This window comes from Arachis stenosperma, chromosome 6, assembly GCF_014773155.1.
Source record: "Arachis stenosperma cultivar V10309 chromosome 6, arast.V10309.gnm1.PFL2, whole genome shotgun sequence".
Taxonomy (NCBI): Eukaryota; Viridiplantae; Streptophyta; class Magnoliopsida; order Fabales; family Fabaceae; genus Arachis; species Arachis stenosperma.
In genome coordinates this window covers 102,670,981-102,691,635 of record NC_080382.1, presented here as the reverse complement: position 1 = coordinate 102,691,635, position 20,655 = coordinate 102,670,981, and the positions used below count along the sequence as shown (strand labels likewise).

Genomic DNA, 20,655 nt, shown 5'->3' with positions numbered 1-20,655 from the left:
AGGTCGGAAAGGTTTTATGGCTATCAAGGTGGACCTTGGAAAGACCTATGATATGCTGAATTGAAATTTTATACTGAAAACTTAGCAGATGCCAACATTCTCCCACACATCATAAACCTTATTGCATTAACACTGGATGTTGCATTAACACTTCATCTTTCAATGTTCTCTGGAATGGTTACCCTTTGGAGACTTTTATCCTTACAAAAGGGAGATTCCTTATCCTCTTATTTTTTTTGTTCATTGTATTGAAAAGTTTTCTCAATTTATCAATAATCTTGTAAATAAAAAAACTGAAAATCTATTAGTCTATCAAAAAATAGACCTAAATTCTCTCTCTTGTGTTTTGCAGATAATATGATTCTTTTTACCAAATTTATTAACATATTTTACATTGACCATGTAAATGATCATCTAAAAAAATGAATATAATTGAGTGACTTTTACAATATTTTTACACTCTCACTACATCAAAATCAAACTCTTGCTATTTGTAATTAAAAAAGCTGAATAATGTTTTTAAGATATCAAAGGAAATTACATAAATTAACTAGCCAAGAAATGAAATTCATTTAGTAGAATAATAAACACAAATTATAGATAAATATGAACAAATTAAAGAGCATTTCTGTTTAAAATACGAATATGTTGTAAATCAAGAAAGTTAGAGCAAAAGGTGGTGTTGGCTGGTGGCGTTGGCTGGTGGCGTTTTATCTAACAAAGCAAATATTATGTCCACCTAATCGCCCAATTCAAATTGACACATGATGGTGACACAATTAATTTTTCCCGAAAAAAAAAATAAGGAAAGAAAATGTCAAGAATCAATTCCAATGTTACATCTATAAAGGCTATGTGATCTTATATATTAACATAATCCAAGGTTGCATCCCTTGGAATCCATGGCGTAATTATTCGTCCCTAGATAGGATATATATCTATGCTATGTTGTGTTGTGTATAGAGTTCGATGCTTATCCAGAGATAGCATAGAATCTGTCCTTGAGAAGAAGGTTAACATATATATTTTTCCGTTGAAATTCAGGGAAATATTCTTTCACCACTCTTAACTAATTCACCGGAATCAAAACTTTAATAAGCAAGCTTAATCATCAGTTCACATTACAATATTTAATTCCCACCTCATTTATGATCTCTGTATTATATATGTTAACATATCTTCATCTACCATAACTAAAATTTAACATTTCTCCACAGAGAAAATTTCTATCTAAATTTAACAACTTTAAATTTCTTGTTTAGAAATTTTGGCCAGAAACCCTTGTAAACTTCAGTACAAAAAGGAAAATATTTTAGCGTTAGAGAAAAAAAGGGTAACAAGAGATTTTTTTTTTTTTTAAAGGTCGGTCTATATATAAATTTTAAGAGTTTCTGTATTACCAAACTTCATATATGCAGTTTTGTTGAATGCAGAATCAATTCAGTTTATTAATTATTATATCATACTCTCTTCAATATTATGACATAAATTTATGGTCACGTGTGACAAAAATTCAAATCCCTGTATGGATAATGCTTCTATTAGACACTCCAATCTTAATAGTTTATAGGTGGTGGTGCCCTTACTTTAATTTGTCTCTTTAAATATTCAGCCAACCTTGTAGCAGGAACTCGCATCTGATATGGTAATTATGGATGCTTAATTAATTAATTAATTATAAGTTTCCAATTACATCAACTAGCTTTCTTAATTAAGGTTCCAAAGAAGCAGAGCATCAGATTCTTAAATTTGAGAAACTTCAATATATATGATTAGACCCTAAGAATCTATTGTCAATTCTTGTCTTGGAGCCATGTATATGCATGAGATCTGTGTTCTCAAATGTCACCAATAATTATTCCACATACATCATCAAATTCTGCGAATTATGCATAGTTACAACTTAAATAATGCACCAAGTTTAATTCAATTCATAAACTATTTTACACTATCTGTGGATTAAAATTAAATTTGTTAGAAAATATAGTTAAAATTTATATTATTATTAGATTATCAGTATATAATGCACCAAATTTATTCAGTGATATAAGACAGAGAAGTTTGGAATTTCTTAAAAATCTTTCATTAACCAAAGTATGCAAAATTTAAGTTACATCATGGACAACTAGGCCCGCACTTAGGGTCCTAATCAAACAGTCATAATTTAATTAAAAAAAAAAAGTTTCAGCTAAGTTTCCTAAGAAAGATAGTGATGAGGACGAAGGTACACAAAAACCCCCCTCTCACATTCTCTCTTCTTTTCATTAACCCTCTTCCATTTTTCTTTGCAGCCTCTATTATTTTTCACCATGGCCTAATTAATTAATTAATCACAACCAGTTCAAGCTTTTGTAACATCATTATCATTATTATTATTGTTACTAATTATTGTCACGCTTAGTTCGTTGCAAGCTTCGTTATTATTATTATTATCATCACCCTTTTGCATCTCAATGTCATTTGATTCTGAATCTTCAATCACAGTTTCCAACCTTGCAATTTGGTTACCACAGCACTTAATTGGTTCATCAGTAATTATATTTTCTGCTTCTTTCTCTTTGTGCTCCTTGTATTTTCCCCATAGAACCGAGTAGAGTCCCACTACTATAAGAATTGCTCCAATTACACTGTAACCACATTAAAAAAAAAAAAAAACGTTACATCAATAATTGCACTATAGCATTTCAATATATCTGAACACATATTTTTATTTTGTTTATTTTTGGGTGATGGTGATGTTTCATTAAATGAAAAAGATTCAAACTTTTGATTTGTGATAAGAAAATGATTGGAGAAAGCAATCACTATGTTGAACTGTATAAGCTGTGAGACGAAACCGCATGAAAGCAAAGTAGTTTATTAAGCTAATTAAAGTTGAAATGATAATGTCTTTGGGAATAGTGATAGGGTGCTAGAACAGTGAAGAAATTTTTAAATATTGTTAGAGAAAAAAAATGTATTTACTTATTTTTCTTTTCTTCTTCTATCCTTCATATCTAAACACTTCAATTATTGTATCATCCATATTATAATGAAAGTGAAAGACACCAATGATCCAAGCAAAAAATGGTCCTACTCTTAGGGCATTTATGAAATTTTCTATTATAATAATGAATGATGCAAATACTTAAGAGCCAGATTGTGGATGTCAAAAAAACAAAAGAAAAGAAAAAATAAATAAAATTGAAATTAACTATAATCAACTAGAGAAAATTATTTGTATGCATTATTTATTTATTGTTTATATAAATTTGACTCATCCTCTTGTACTATTAATGTAAAATATATTTATGCAAAATTGGTAAGAATAAGGAAGCAAGAAATTACCCTCCAAGGTATATGTTTTCAGCAAGGATGAAAGATCCCATAACAGCAACAATGATCATCATCAAAGGGCTGAAAGCAGTGACAAAAACTGGTCCTCTTCTTTGCATCACAATCCCTTGAACATAGTATGCAATACCTGATGACACTATCCCCTGCAAACACAACCATTTACACTCTCATCATTTCATTCACAAATTTCATCAAACAGATTAAAAATGAAAAGAAAAAAGGAAAAAGAAAGACTTACAGCATAGGCTGCAGCTAGCAAGTTCATGTCCCAGCCAATGGTCCAAACATTTGGACTGTGCTCCATCACAAAGGTTACTGCAATTGATTGCAGTGTTCCCAAGAAACACACTATGGCAGTTAGTGAGAGCTGAGCTGGGTATTTTCTTAATGTCACTGCCTGCATTATTCACACAGAAAAACCAATTTTATTCTTCAAATACTTTAATTATAATCTTAATAATTAAAGGTTAAAAACATACTATTAAACGGTTATTCATTCACATGTTTATATTTGTAAGACTTCTAAGATAGTAAATAAATTAGTCAGACATTTTTTATTAATATAATAATATATATAATTTTAGTAGCTAATATTACACAACTAACATTACACCCAATATTTAACATAAAAAAAAACATCTGAAATTCTTAAAGAATAAGAATATTCTAAACACAATCGCTTGATTTACCTGAAGGATGAAGAAGGAAGCCCAAGCAAGGGTAGCAAAGATGAGAAGAATGGAACCCTTGACCCAATCGGTTTCACCAGAGTTAGTGGTGGTGTTATCAGGTACATAGTTTCTTGGGTGGTGCATGTAATGAGACCAGAAGAAGTTAATGACTTGGCCTTTGTACAATGTCATTAACATTGCCCCAACTACTGTTACCACAGTTCCAATCACCTTAGCTTGGCACCTCACTTTTCTCATGTCCAATATCTCCATCCTAATATTTATACCAACAAAAAATCAGCCAACAACTCTAACACAGAAAGATTGTGTCTTGAGATAGTTATCAAGTAGAAGAGAATTATATACCTGAAAATAACTGCCATCACAAACGTCATTGCAGGGAGCATGTTGCTTAGAGCACACGAGTATGTTGGGGATGTAAATTTCAAACCCATGTAGTATAAGTTCTGATCAATCACAGGCCTATAAGAACAGAACAGAGCAGAGGAAAACAGGGGAAAAGTTAAACTCTGTAGAGCATGTTTTTACGAAATTAATTAATTGATCAATTAAATTTCAATGAAAACTATGTACTAACCCAAGAAGACCCAACACAAACATTTGCATGAACATAAGGAATGTGATCTTAGGCCTCACTTTCCTACAGAAAACAACAAAGAAGGTGTGATGAGAGGACTGAAAACAAAGAAAGGCAATGAAATATGTGATCGATTGTCATGTTTTGTACCTCTCAAGAACAAGAGCAAAGGGAGCAATAGCAGCAGTAGCAAAGGCATGTCTATAGACAACAAGAACATAGTGGCTCATGCCGCGGTTGAGAGAAACCTTTGTGATTATGTTCATTCCGGCATACCCAAATTGCAGAGATATCATTGCTATGTAAGGCTTGCACCTCTGAAAATAACTTCCACAACAACATCCACCATTGTTGTTGTTGTTTACTTCCATATTTTTTTTTCTTTAATTTCTTGTGTACAAGTAAAAGGGTAGTAATAATAAGAAGAAGAAGGGTGAGTAGTGAAGAGGAAGAACACACACAAACACTTTGTTGTTGTTGCTTGTGTCTCCTAAGTGAAAATGGTGACCCTCTAAGGGTATTTATAAGGGTGGTTTGAGGGTATAGTTGTATGCTTGTATGTGTTTTGTTTCTCACCGTCAACACTTCACTTGCTTTCTTTTTCATTATTGTTGTTATTAATTATTATTATTGTTATTACGTAAGCGCATGTTGTACCTTATTGGATAGAATACTACTACTATATTAGTTAGTGCATGCATTGCGTTTCACATAATATGGATTCCACGTGGTAAAATATCTGTTCCAATTATTAGATTTCTTTTACTCAAAATACACAAATTAAGGTTAATTATAATTATACTAGTATTATTATCAAAAATCAAAAATTTATTACAAATCACAAGTTTTTGACAAACACAACAAATACATCACTAAGCGTCAACAACCAAAATATACAACAAATGTCTTCATTAAGAATAATGATTGTTCTCTCATTTATTATTAAAATATTATTAAATAAAAATGAATTCCTTAAAATTAAATCCAAGAACAATTATTGGTGAATTGATATAATATTTCACATAAAATAAATACACTCCATAGTAATTTCGTTGTTCTTTTTTTTTTTAAAAAATAATAAACTCTGAGGTGTTTTTTTTTTTTAATTGATTTCAAATGTGACGCTCTCTTGCGGTTGTAATTCAAACTTCTTGTTTGTTATTTGTGGAGAATTAATTTTTGTTTTCTTTAAAAAATTGGAAACACGGAAAATTCCTATGTACTTTTGAAATGTGTAGTATTTTATTTAAGTCTAGCATAGTTCTACCTGATACATATTTTGTCAAGAAAGTATTTGATCCAACTTTGCAAAAATTAAGTCCAAATTAACATCATAATAACGATACGCAATTAGGTAGGGTTTGCCTAAAGTTCCATAGAGGTAGTGAATGATGAGGATGGTGGGTTCCCCTCCACTTGTTCTACGACCTAGAGTTTGGTGATTGCTGATGCTAAAATTTCAGTGTTTTATATGAAACATAGATTTATTTTCTATGAATATAAGAAATATAAGCATGAAGAGCTCGAATTGACTCGCTATATATTGTAGACTTATTTATATATATCTACTATATATATCAAGATAAAATAAAGTCAATGTATTAAGAAAAGCAACAGACGTAGAACAATTTTGTTAAAGTTCGAAACTCCTAAATGTATGTAACCTAATGGAAATAAATAAAATTTTAACTGTTGATTATCATTATTTATTTATTTATTTATTTATTTATTTTTTGTGACTGTGTTGATTATCATTATTTATTAAATGCAAAGTGGATCATTATATATTCTTCAGTTTAGTTATCTGCATCTTCTTTTATTTTACGCTTCCAATTTCAATGTGTATGTTTTTAGCCTTTTTTATTTTAGGATAAAGTATTATATATTATTGCAGTTTTTAATATTTGAGTTAAATTTTAATTTCATTTTTAATATTTAAAATATTTTATTTTTATCCTAAAACAAATAAAATTTATGTTATTCTACAATTAAATATAGGTAAAATAAATATTTTTAAAAAAAATTTAGGAATCAATACTTTTTATTAATATCAATCAATACTTTGAGTCAATACTATTTTTATTTTTCAATGACTAATTCGTCGCGAATCTAATTTAAATTCTATTTAAGGATTTGTCTTTGACTAATGAATTGCTACATATATAAAGTAAAATTCAAATTTTTAATATTGCAAAAAATGACCTAATCACTTTATAAATTCAAATTGATTGTATTCCTTTTTTTATTTAACACAAAGACAGCATAGAGCCTATTAAAATTTTTTTTAAAAAAAATTTTGAAATATTAAAGGTAAAATTAAAGATTATCCTAAATATATATTAAATGACTAAAGCAATATATTACTCTTATTTTATTTTAACGTACCGGTGGTGTATGTTTGTTATAGATAGGAACCTAGCTAGTAGTATAAAAGATACGAAGTGAAAGTATCTTGTTCGTTTTATACGTAGAAGGTTAGATACATGTCCACTTGACATTTGGAAAGAGAGAAAGATTGATGGATTGGATTATATGCTATTGCCATTCATTATAGGCATTATATTCAAAGAATCTTCCTCTCCCTTTATTTGTTATGTATGCATGTCATCAGGATAAGTAGCTATAGTAGTAGTGCCATCTCAATTTCCGTGGCTTGCATGATAAATTATATAATCCACTGTTTATATCCACGTTTGATTCTCCTAATCTTGTATTATATATTTCACAACATTGATTTAAATAATTCTAGTCAGACAGAAAAAGACGATTACTAAAATAATATAGATAAAATATTAAACTATATTTATGTGTTCTCATTTAATGGCATAGACTTTTAATGGATATAATTTTTTAATATATATATATTAAAGAATAATACTATATACCTAATAAAATTTATTATTTTTTTTCAATATTAGGCTAATATAAAATTCTAAATTTTAAATTCTAATAGTATAAAAATAAGATATTAGTCTAAAATATTGACTAATATTATTAAAACGTATTAGTCTCTTAATTTTTCTTAATTAAAATTTGAGTAATATAACGGGGTAAATTCTTTTTTAAGCTAATATCAGTCAATTTTTTAAAAATTATTTTATTTATCTTAAATTCTATTTCTTAATCATAAACCTTAAATTATAAATCTTAAATATTGGTGCGAAATTTTAAAACACAACTTACCGGCAGTGTGGGCAGCTACAAGGCTTCATTGATCAGAATCTAGGTTGGATTTGTAAGTTGAACAAAGCTATTTATGGCATCAAGTAAGCACCACATGCTTGGTACAATACTCTCTTTAATTACAAATTCAAAAGCACACACTCAGATCCATCACTGTTTATTAAAAAATCATCACATCCTATTATTATTTTTTTTATTGCATATGTAGATGATATTTTGATAATAAGCAGCAATTCTCATGAAAGTTTTACATTAATGATTCATCTCAACTCTGTCTTTTTCTTGAAAGATCTAGGAAGGTTCAATTTCTTTCTTGGACTTGAAGCATCCTATCCCCAACAAAATTAAATCCTGGTGACACAAACCAAGTATATTAGAGACTTACTCTCAGGGACAAAAAATAATGCGTAAAGCTAATCCAGCTCCAATTCCTATGGTGTCATCTAACAAATTATACAGCAATGATTCAGCACCATTTGAGAATTCAACACTTTATAGATCAGTCACAGGAGCACTTCAGTATCTTACACTAACTAGACCTGGCCTTATTTATGCAGTTCATGCGTAATCCCACAATTAATCACTGGAATGCAATCAAACGTATCCTAAGATATATTCAAGATACAGAACACCATGGATTACTTTTTATTCAAAATACTCATACTCGTATTATTGCTTTTTCTAATGCAGATTGGAGAGCGGACCTTGATGATGGACACTCAATGACAGAGTATTGTGTTTACTTTGGAAGTGAAATAAACAACAATTTATTAGTACTGAAGCTGAATTCAGAACCATGGAAGATGCTCAATCAAAAATTCAATAGATGCAAAACCTTTTTCATGAGCTTCAAGTACCAGTCTTAACTTCACCTATAATCTACTCACACAATCAAAGTGCTTGTCTTTTAGCTGTCAACCCAGCGTTACACACTAAATCCAAACACTTTGAAATTGATCTACATTTTGTAAGAAAACAAATCAATCAAAAACTATATATTACTCATATCCCAAGTTTTGATAAGTAGTTGATATTTTTATAAAACCTCTTTCTCTTAGAATCTTCGATCGATTTAAAGACAAATTGAAAGTGATCATTCCTCATTTCAGTTTGAGGGGCTATTGAGGGTAGTATAGGAAATAGTAGTGAAGACACAAAAAATTAGTAAAGTAGTTATTACTTGTTTATATTGAAAACTATAGTTATAATAAAATCTATATAAAGAAAGTAGTAATTTTTTCTCTCTTCAGCTTGTGTATATAGAGTGTTCGGATTATATATTTTACACAAAAATTAATTCAAACTTTATCTAGTTTTTCTTCATCTCATTTTCTCTCTTCGGTTATATTCTCTTTTCTTCTTTATTCATACTGTTGTGCTTCTGATCAACAAATTAAGAAGGTAATTTTTTAAATTAAAGTTCATAAAACTTTGTAACAGTCCTTGATGCTTTTATTTTTCTAAACAGAAAACAATATGTATACTTCTATCTAATGTTGTTTGGAGATAGAAATTAATATACCTGATCATGTAAGAAAATATTAAGTGGAATTCCTTTCGGTATAAAAAGGTGCTCAAATATATATTAATTTTCCATGATAGCGTAAAATAATTTTACTAGTGTATGTGTATATCTTCAATAATTTGTAGTCTTTTAAAGTTACTACCTAATTTAGCTAGATAGCCATCAACAAAGCTTAAAGTAAAACTTTATATTTGAGTTGGCCTTGGCACTAAGTACACTAAAAAAATTGGGAGGGAAAAAATAAAGAGAGCATAAAATCAATTGTACATTATGCTCTTGGGATTATGTGATAAAGAACAACTGTAAAGGGAACAAGAATGCGCTTTGATGAAATGGCCAAGTTGTGTTCATCAACTTGGGGGGTGAAAACTCTATCAAACTCGATCTCAATGTACGCAAATCTATAGTATATCAAAATAAAATTGAGTTTTTTAATTAACCAACTTTGCTCGTAATACATATTTTAATATAAACTCAGGTGCTAAATTAAATTTGTATATAAGAAAAAAAATAACACTTTTATTGTTCTGTTGTGATTTGTTTCAAGGGATAATATCATAATATAATGATACCTATTCCTAAATGTCTTCATAATTTTTCTAAAGATATCAAGATTAAACTCATATACACTGAACTTGGTTAGCATGCATATGTGGTAAAACAAAGTTAGATATTACATAAATCTAGATAACTATTTAGAAAGCTCGAAAATTAATTATTATACATGCTGCATTATAATAATGGTTCTTAAAAGATAGAATGTTAGAGAGAGAAATGACACCAAATATAGACAGGGAAGGATATAAAAGAGAAGTAGTGACCTCGACCTCTAAAATTTTAAAATACTATACATATATATGAGACATGTATTTAAGAAAATAAAAAATATTATACATTTTAGTTATATTTCAATTATATTTAGCTCACTAATATTTTTTATTTAATCAATTTAATATTATAAATTTAAATTTTTGTACTTTTTAAATTAGATTTTACATACTCATCTTAATATTCATTTAAAAAAATTTGTTTTTTTTTAATAATATTAAAATATTAACATATTTAATATTTGTATTATTATAGAATATTAATAATGAATTTTATAATTATATTTTAGTAATTATATTGTGTATTTTAGATATTTATTTCTTGTAAAAAATATTTACTTTTTTTAAATTTATATTGTTAAAAAATATTTTAATTTTTTATCATAACTTATTATTTCAACTATCATTTTATTTTAAAATTTACATCTTGTATTTTATAAAAATACTCTACATTTCAGGTAATTAATAATTAATAATATTTTTTAATTTTTTTAATTTTTAAAAGAACTAATTTAATTAATAAAATGTATGATAATTTTTTAACTAAACACATTATAAATTACTGTTATCTTATAATTTTATAGTGTACTAATATTGTTGTGTCTCTTTTATAAAATTATCATGTTAAAAAAAATTATGAAAAAAAATTTATAAGATTTTTTATATATTGATAAATATTTTAAAAATCTAATTCAATAATTATATATTATAATTAAAAAAAAATTATTATAAAAAAATTATGCCATTTGAACTATATATTGGTGAATTTATTATTTCGTTAATCCATAGAATAAGTTAATTTCTTATATATGCAAATTAAACGCGCTTTTGTAGTTTTGTATATGGAAAAGCAAAAAAGGCTTTTGTATGTTATTGCTCCATGAATCTCAAAATTCAGGAACTTCAATTCATTATGTATATACTTACCGACCACTTTAGTTTTTCTCATTTTCTCTTTCTATATTCTTTTTCTTTCTACCTTTTTTTCTTCCCCTCATATTAAAGTCCAAGATATAGCAATCACATACGTACCAAAACATGGAGAAAGAATCCATTAGGCTGATTCAAGTGATAAAAAAAATAAAAAGTTGTATAAATAATAATGAGTTTTATTTTTTCCCTTTGTGCTACTTAGATCATTCCTAAAAAAGGCACCTGTGGAAAGAAATTGGTACGTACCAAAATGAAAAATACTTTCATTATATAAAACCGAATAAAGGGTCACCAAAAAAAAGAAAAAAAAAACAAATAAAGGCTCCATTATAATTAAGTTATATACTCCTGTAGTGCTACAAAAGGGAATCTCGTTCCTTTTTCACCATAAGGTAGACAGAGCGGCCAAACAAAATCTCTTCTTTAATTTTTTATGGACATAAATTTTTTATTTCGAAAAATTATTCTTTACTTTAATTTATTTAACCATATTTCCGAAGCAAGTATCTAATAATAAAGATAAATGCAGTTATGCATGCAGAAATGTATTATAATTTATACTATCATCATGAAATAAATTGCTGTTAACTAAGATGAGGCACATATATATTATTGAATCCCTTTCAATATTTATAAAATTCAACTAAACAAAATTTTCTAAAGCATGATTATAACTATTCAACCCAAATAAGGACCCAACAAAAAAAACAACCAACATACAATAGTCAATAAACCAACAAATTCAATTATATATTCATGAATTTTTTTATTAAATTATTCTTCTATTGTTTCTTATTTAATTTCTTCTCCTCCCTTCTAATATCACAATTTGATCCACCTACCATCAGCAACCAACCACCACCACTTGTTTACTGCTAGTCGCCGTTGGCTGCCGGACACTCTCTACTAGCCACATGACGTCAATAATCTTAAACATTAAATCCTACACTCTAAATGTTAATTTTTAAATTCTAAATCTTTATTCTATACCCCTTAATTATTTTACCTTCTTTCATATTCAAATATACTTTTTATTTAAATTTTAAATATTTTTATTATTTTTAATTTAGAATTTTTTAATATTCAATTATTAATTAGCTGATTTGTTTACCGAAAGAGTATTAGCTTCCAAAACTTTTCATAATTATTTTCCGCATTAGATAGCTTTTAATAGTTCATAAGTGTCGGGTGAAGAAAAGGACTACTAAACATGCTTTAATTTTGTCTCGTGTGAAAAATTCATGAAAAAGCCATCTTAATTAATCATCACTATTTAATACTAAATATACACTTTTTCATATATATAATTAGGCGTACCATCATTCTCTTGGGAGTAAATGCAGAGAAAAAATTAGATGGTGTTAATTGTTTAATCTAATTTATTATTTTTTTATTTTTATTTTTAGTCTTATTTATAAAATTAATAATAAAAGATTATATTTTATTTTTTTAAACATTAAAAAAATTGAAAGGATATATTTTTTATTCTCTTATATACTCATACTGGTACCTTCTTTTTTTTTTCTTTTTAAACACCCAACGGGTATTGCAAGTAGGAGAGTGACCCTTATTGCCATGATTTACCAATTGAGCTCTTGTCTTTTCGATTCATAAAAAGAAAAAAAAAAGGACAAAAAAAAAATACTGATACCATCCGTGTTTTCTTATTTTTTACTAGTGAATCGTGTTAGATATTTTATAAATAATCAGTTACGTACCTCTAGCTATTGTAAACAAAATTTTCATTTAATTTAAAACTTTTAATTTTTAAATTATTAAATTAGATAGAATTAAAATGAGTTTATTTTGTTGTGTAATCATTGGGACTCAAACTTTATAAAATTTATAAATAGTCATATTCTTTTCATTAAAAAATAAATCAATTGTCAATATAATTAATTAATAATTATAACAACACTCAAACTAATTTCTATAATAACAAATTGGACCATAATTAGAATAAAAATTCTAACAAATCGGACATATATAAATCTCAACTAATAGTATATGATTTCTCTTGTTCATTATAAATTTATAGAAATAAGCACTAATACGACAGTGTAAACCATATAAAAGATTAAAGATATGAATGAAGGAAAAAGTATTACTTACGTTTGGGAGTTTCATAGTTATCATTCCCACCACCACGCCCCCCCTTCTAAAAAAGAAAATAGTCTCAAGAATTTTCTAGTTATATGTTGCTTTAAAATGCTAAAAATAAACTAGTCCAATCGCACATTATAAATAATTACCTTTTCCAATCTTATTTTAAAAGAAACTAATAGTTACCTCCTAAATTGATCATTCAAGTCCCCAACAATAAAGTGATGATAATATCCATATTAAGATTGTGTCAGCAGGGCCACATAAAATAGACACGTTAAGTCCATGATCTTGAGCAGAATTTCCACAAAAACAAATGGAAAGTGCAATGATTTGAGTGGTCACTACCCTTTGTCCATGCAAGACTAGTGCAGTATCTCTAACAAATTAAAGGGAGAAAAATAAAAATTAAAGATAAAAAAAGAGATAATGATAGGACTCTCCATTCACGCGGGGGCCAAGTTCGTCTCATCAAGAACCTCTTCATATCATTAGTTAGCATTCCCAAACCGGTTCTGAGATTCACACGCGGTTCATTTATTTTGTTTTTGAGGTTCTAATTGCATTATTGTCGTCTTTAAAATTAAATTCTGATCACTATAGTAGTCTTTTAATTTCATTTCTATTTGGCAGTAAGTAACTGGACAACGATAAAATGACGTTCGTTTATTTCTGGTACCAAATCAAAATAAAAACGATGTCCTTTTTGATAGTTGTGGACATGTAATGCACATGCACCTAAATTGGATTTTTTGGGTTTGATTGAGTGCACCAAAGGCATACAACCTAGCAAAGTCTACAAAAGTTAACACTTTTATTAAAATTTAGCTAATACTTAACCAGTAAAAAAAATGAATAATTTCACATTATTAGATATAATCTTATATCATTAAAAATATTAATAATAACTAATTAATTACCACAAATTACAAAACTTACTAATCTCCTAACACTCTTCTCACTATTATTCAGCATGACAAGAAAGTGTTAGTTTATTTATCACTTTTTTTTGTTGAGTTATTATTGAGAAAGAATTGAAGAACCACTATAATATTCAAGTTCAATCTCAGAAATGACAATAATGCAATTAAAATCTCAAAAATAAAATTAATATACGATCATGAATCTGAAAAATCATTTTGACAATTTAATCTGATTTACAATTGCAGTGTAACCCAAATAATACTTGCAATATTTTTATTTGTTAACTTTGCAGACTTTACGATGATTGCAGTAATAATTGTGATCGTTTAAAAAATGAATAGATCACAGGCAAAAAATAATAAAATACTTTTAAGTGTATATCTCTAATATGAGATGTCGTACTTTTGCAACTTCATGGGAGATTTTGTCGGCTATAATACGTACGATTCAAATTTTCGAAATGGGTATACTATGTATGTATGACAGTACGCGGTAAAACCTATATTATTACTGTTAGAAAAATTATTTTTAATGATTATTTATATTATTTTTAAAAGTATAAAAAATAATCATTAGTATTGATACGTCACCCTTATCCTCGGTTGCACCAATAAGCTCGGCACGACACAGATAAGCTCGGCATCACTCATTCGAACAAAAAGACACGTGCATCACAAAGCTCGGTCCCGTATCAACCATCCGAAAATCCCGGCCCATGATCAGGACCGAACGGCATTACTCAACTGAAGATAAGAAACGTGATCAGATAATTCACAGCACCAAAACAGAATAAATCTTAACTAATCTATAAACTAGGACTCACCCACTAACGGGTAGAAACTAACTCCTATAAAGCATAGATTACACTAGACTAAGTCTCAGGTTCTATCACACTCAGTCTCTTACTCTTTACTCTAAACTCATTTACTCTCTCTCTCTCTCTTCTGAGATTATTACTGACTTGAGCGTCGGAGTATCTTGTGCAGGTATTCCCGCCGCGGTGTTTGATTCCGGCCGACGTCAAGCTCTTCCCTTTTACCGGCGGCCAGTTTGGAAGTGCTTAAGCTCGGCCTCCCTGGTGTTCGGACGAATCACTTGGCGCCCACCGTGGGGCCCGGAGTACATCTAACCCCATTTTTTCCTTTGTCTAGTCTTCTACTTTATTTTGCAGGATTCCCGATCCTCGGACATGGCTGACAAGGAAAATCCACAACTATCACAGGATGACCTCCTGGCTCAGATCGCTGAGCTTCAGGCGGAGGTACGGAGGATAGCCGAGCTCTCAACGCAAAACAATGGAGAGAACTCCAAAGGCTCGGCTCATAATTCCACAGACCCCTTGAACATCGCCCCGCCAAAGGAGAAGCTCACCCTCGACAACCCCTTCTCCGAGGAGATCACAAATTATCAGATGCCAAAGAACTTTACCCTTCCGACTGCACTGGAACCGTACAAAGGATTCGGAGACCCCCGAGCCCACATAAAGAAGTTCCAGTCAATGATGTTTTTCAACGGCCCCAAGAACGAGCCTGTCCTTTGCCGAGCATTCCCAACCTACCTCGACGGCGCGGCATTACTCTGGTTCTCCAAACTCCCTGAGGGATCAATTTCCTCTTTCGAGGACCTTGCCAGATCATTCATCGATTACTTTGCCGCGTCGAGAATCTATGTACATGGATCAGACTATCTCGGCACCATCAAACAAGGCCAGCATGAGAGCCTTAAAGATTACATGACCCGATTCGCTGACGCTACCATGGAGATCCAAGACTTGGACCCAGCCGTTCACCTGCACGCCCTCAAAGCCGGCCTCAGGCCCGGCAAATTTCGGGAGACTATTGCCATAACAAAGCCAAAAACCCTAGAGGAGTTCCGAGAAAGGGCGGCAGGTCAAATGGAAATCGAAGAACTTCGAGAAGCTCAGAAATCAGACAAACAACCACACAGGAGAGATGAGGAAAGGACCTTCAGATCTCCAGGCAATAGAGACACAAAGAAACCCTCTAAACCAGCATCAAAGTACAACACCTACACCAGATTCAACACCAGAAGAGAAAACATCATCAGAGAAATCCTCAACGCCAAAATCATTAAACCACCAGCCCGAGCAGGGAACTACCAGGATCAACGATTCGTGGACAAGACAAAACATTGCGCCTTCCACCGGAAGTTCGGTCATACAACAGATGACTGCATCGTCGCAAAGGACCTCCTGGAAAAACTAGCACGCCAAGGTCTCCTGGACAAGTACATCGAGACCCGGAAGGGCAAGGGAGGAAACTCGGACAGGACAGAGCATAAGCAAGCAACGGCTGACGACAAAAAAGAAAGGATCACTCCTGACCCGCCAAGAGGAGTTATCAACCACATATCGGGAGGATTCGCAGGCGGAGGAGAAACAAGCTCGGCCAGAAAGCGGAGCTACAGAGCAATGCTGGCAATCGAAGGAACCATACAACCAAAGAAGGACAAAGGACCAGACGTCACAATATCATTCAACCGAACAGACTTCAAATCGGCAAGCCCTAACCTCGACGACCCCGTGGTAATTTCAATCCAGGTTGGAGATCTGTTGGTAAGAAAAACATTGTTAGACCCAGGTAGTAGTGCTGATGTTTTGTTTTATTCTACTTTTACAAAAATGAAATTATCTGAAAAATTGATACAACCCTCCTCTGGAGAGCTAATTGGGTTCTCCGGAGAGAGAGTCCCCATCATGGGACACATATGGCTAAAGACCACAATGGGAGAGATCCCTATGGCAAAATCAATTGATATTCAATATCTAATAGTAGACTGTTACAGCCCTTATAATATTATACTTGGGAGACCCGCTCTGAACACATTCAGGGCAGTGGTGTCCACATTACATCTCTGTGTCAAGTTTCCAGTGCAGGAAAACAAGATCGCTACAGTGTATGCCGACCATCAAGAAGCTCGGCAATGCTACAACGCTGGTCTAAAACCAGTACAAACAAAACAGGAAACTCGGCCCCAGGTTCAAGCAATTCGCACGTCTGCCAGCTCAGCAACACTAGCCGACCTAGACCCTAGGGAAGACCTCGGCGAAAGACCTCGGCCAATGGACAACCTTCAACAAGTAACACTAACAGCAGACGAGAAGCAATGCACATATGTTGGAAAAGCATTAGAAGGGGCAGAACGAGCAAGACTCATTCAAATACTGCGTAAGAACGCCGACCTTTTCGCATGGACACCAGATGACATGCCCGGGATAAACCCCGACGTCATCTGCCACAAGCTAGCAATTGACAAAACAGCCCGACCAGTCGCACAGAAGAAAAGGAACCTCGGAGAGGAAAAAAGACAAGCAGCACTTGAAGAAACCCAAAAGCTCCTCAATGCAGGTTTCATAAGAGAGATTCGCTTCACCACATGGTTGTCCAACGTGGTAATGGTAAGGAAGAGTTCAGGTAAATGGCGCATGTGCGTCGACTTTACAAATTTAAATAAAGCCTGTCCTAAAGATGCATACCCATTGCCTTGCATTGATAAATTAGTTGACAACGCCTCTGGTTTCAAAGCTTTGAGTTTTATGGATGCATACTCTGGCTATAACCAGATTCTGATGCATCCAGAAGACCAAAGCAAAACGGCTTTTATAACAGAACATGGAAATTTTTGTTACAAGGTAATGCCCTTTGGCCTAAAGAATGCAGGTGCGACGTATCAGAGGTTAATGGACAAGGTATTCCAACATCAGATAGGCCGCAATATGGAGGTCTATGTAGATGACATGGTAGCCAAAACACCCATGCAGGGGTCACATTGTGATGACTTATCAGAAATCTTCAAACAACTCCGAGCATATAACATGAGACTCAATCCAGACAAATGTGCTTTTGGAGTCCAAGGAGGAAAGTTCCTCGGATTCATGTTAACATCTCGAGGCATCGAGGCCAACCCAGAAAAGTGTAAGGCCGTGCTAAACATGACAAGCCCAAGAACAGTAAAAGAAGTCCAGCAACTTGCAGGACGAATAGCCGCCTTGTCACGTTTCCTACCTGCAGTGGCAAACCGATCTTATCACTTTTTCCAGACATTCTCTAAAGGCAAGAAGTTCAAATGGACAGATGAATGTGAAAATGCCTTCACCGAACTTAAACAACACTTGACATCGCCACCAATCCTCCAGAAACCCGAGACAGGTAACCCATTATATTTATATTTATCAGTATCTAACCAGGCTATAAGCTCGGTTTTGGTGACAGAAACAGGGAAAAAGCAGAACCCAGTATATTTCATCAGTAGGGTACTGCAACCAGCAGAAACAAGGTACCCGAAGATAGAACAATTGGCACTGGCACTAATCACAACAGCAAGAAGACTGCGGCATTATTTCCAAAGCCACACAATCATAGTACGAACGGACCAACCATTAAGGCAGATACTAACTAGACCCGAGCTCGCCGGCAGATTAATAAAATGGTCGGTCGAGCTCTCCGAATTCGATATTCGGTACGAATCGAGGAAAACACTTAAGTCACAGGTACTAGCCGACTTTATATCAGAGATGACAAATGACACATACAACACAGAAGTGAGATGGACCATACATGTAGATGGAGCGTCCAACAAAGAAGGCAGTGGGGCTGGGATACTACTCAAAGAAGGAAACAAAGTGGTGGCCGAGCAGTCACTACAGTTCCGCTTCAACGCAAGCAACAATCAATCAGAATATGAGGCCCTACTCGCTGGACTAAAGCTCGCCCTACAACTACAAATACCTCGAATAACAGTCTATTGCGACTCCTCGTTAGTGGTACATCAAATAAAGGGCGAATTTCAGGTAAAAGATCCTTTGTTAGAGAAATACTGGCTCATAACAAAGGATCTAATTTCAAAATTTAAAGAATTTGATATTATTCATGTAAACCGAGAACACAATACCAGGGCCGACGTGTTGTCTAAACTAGCCACAACTCGGCAAGCCGGAAACACGTCGGCACTGTCCCAGCTAACGCTTGACAAACCGAGTTTTGAGCAGGATACAATTCTGAGTATTATACAGGTCCCAGATTGGCGAACACCTTTTTTCAATTACATCAACACAGGCACTATACCAAATGACGAGCCGAACTTGCCACTCTTCCGACGAAGAGCAAGTTATTATACAGTGCTAGGAAACACTTTGTACAGACGAGGGCATTCACAACCACTACTCAAGTGCATTAGCAACGAGGAGGCCGAGGAGGTCATGGCCGAAACACACGAAGGAGTCTGCGGCAACCATATTGGCGGCCGAGCATTAGCAGCAAAGATCCTGCGAACAGGATATTATTGGCCGACGATAAAGCGAGATTGCATTTCAAAAGTCAAAGCGTGTGATAATTGCCAAAAACACGCCACACTCTCAGAGACCCCGGCCGAAGAACTCCATACCATAGAGGTAAGCTGGCCTTTCGATAGGTGGGGATTGGATATCCTCGGACCTTTCCCGAAAGCGCCAGGCCAGGTAAAGTTCCTTTTGGTTTCAATTGATTATTTTTCTAAGTGGATAGAGGCACAACCACTAGCACACATAACGGCGGAAAAGGTGCGATCTTTTTTATGGAAGAACATCATATGCAGATATGGTATCCCAAAAGAGATAATCTCGGATAACGGGAGACAATTTACAGATCATAAGCTCGCCACCTTTCTAACAAACTTTAACATCAAACATCATTTCAGCTCAGTAGAGCACCCGCAAACTAACGGACAAGTTGAATCGGCTAACAGAATTATCTTGCAGGGGTTAAAGAAAAAGCTCGGCGACGCTAAGGGAGAATGGGCCGACCTCATTCCAGAAATTCTATGGAGTTACAATACCACCATTCAATCTGCCACAGGAGAGACTCCTTTTAAACTGGTATATGGCGCAGAAGCACTTATCCCAGTAGAGGTCAGCGTCCCAACATTAAGGACCGAGCTCTATGATGAAACAAATAACCTACAAGCTCGGACAGCCGAGTTGGATCTTGTAGAAGAAGAAAGAGATATTTCCGCAATAAAGCAACGAGCCAGAAAACAATACCTAGAGCAAAGACACAACAAAAAAGTAGTTCACAGGACTTTCAACAATGGAGACCTCGTACTCAGACGCACAGAAGAAGCCCGGAAACCTCCGGCACATGGCAAGTTGGCGGCAAACTGGGAAGGACCTTTCCGAATACTTCATAATCTCGGAAAAGGGGCTTACAAGCTCGAAACTCTTCAAGGAGATCAACTTCCAGGAACATGGAACATCTCCTCCTTAAGAAAATATCAGTCATGATGTAACATATAATTTGCGAATGATGGTACTCTTTTTCCCCTCCGAAGGTTTTTTCCCAAAATACATGGGTTTTACTCGGAGAGGGTTTTAACGAGGCCGGACGCAACAAACCATTGTACTCGTACGAAATATTGAGCAACGGTTCATATTCTGAACAGTTAAAACGCACATTTCAAAGAATCCGAGCATAATCCTCGGAACCTTGCCATCACTAGCCGAGCTTAATCCTCGGAAATGCCCACCACAAAAACAAGTCAAAACGTTTCTAACAAACACAC

General features: G+C 32.9%; 2 protein-coding genes across 2 annotated transcripts; one reads left to right on the top strand and one right to left on the bottom strand.

The window, feature by feature from the left end:
- Positions 1-2,067: 2,067 nt before the first annotated feature.
- On the bottom strand, positions 2,068-5,095 carry LOC130932916 (WAT1-related protein At5g07050-like). The gene is made up of 7 exons (XM_057862374.1): positions 4,756-5,095; positions 4,606-4,668; positions 4,374-4,490; positions 4,026-4,281; positions 3,575-3,733; positions 3,328-3,479; positions 2,068-2,627 (listed from the first exon to the last, which is right to left on the bottom strand). Exons 1-7 carry the CDS (start codon positions 4,974-4,976, stop codon positions 2,342-2,344), a joined length of 1,254 nt encoding a protein of 417 aa, XP_057718357.1. The 5' UTR covers positions 4,977-5,095; the 3' UTR covers positions 2,068-2,341.
- Positions 5,096-15,289: 10,194 nt separating this feature from the next.
- Positions 15,290-20,377, top strand: LOC130934346 (uncharacterized). Its single transcript, XM_057863925.1, has one exon. It carries the CDS (start codon positions 15,290-15,292, stop codon positions 20,375-20,377), a length of 5,088 nt encoding a protein of 1,695 aa, XP_057719908.1.
- The last annotated feature ends 278 nt before the right edge of the window (positions 20,378-20,655 follow it).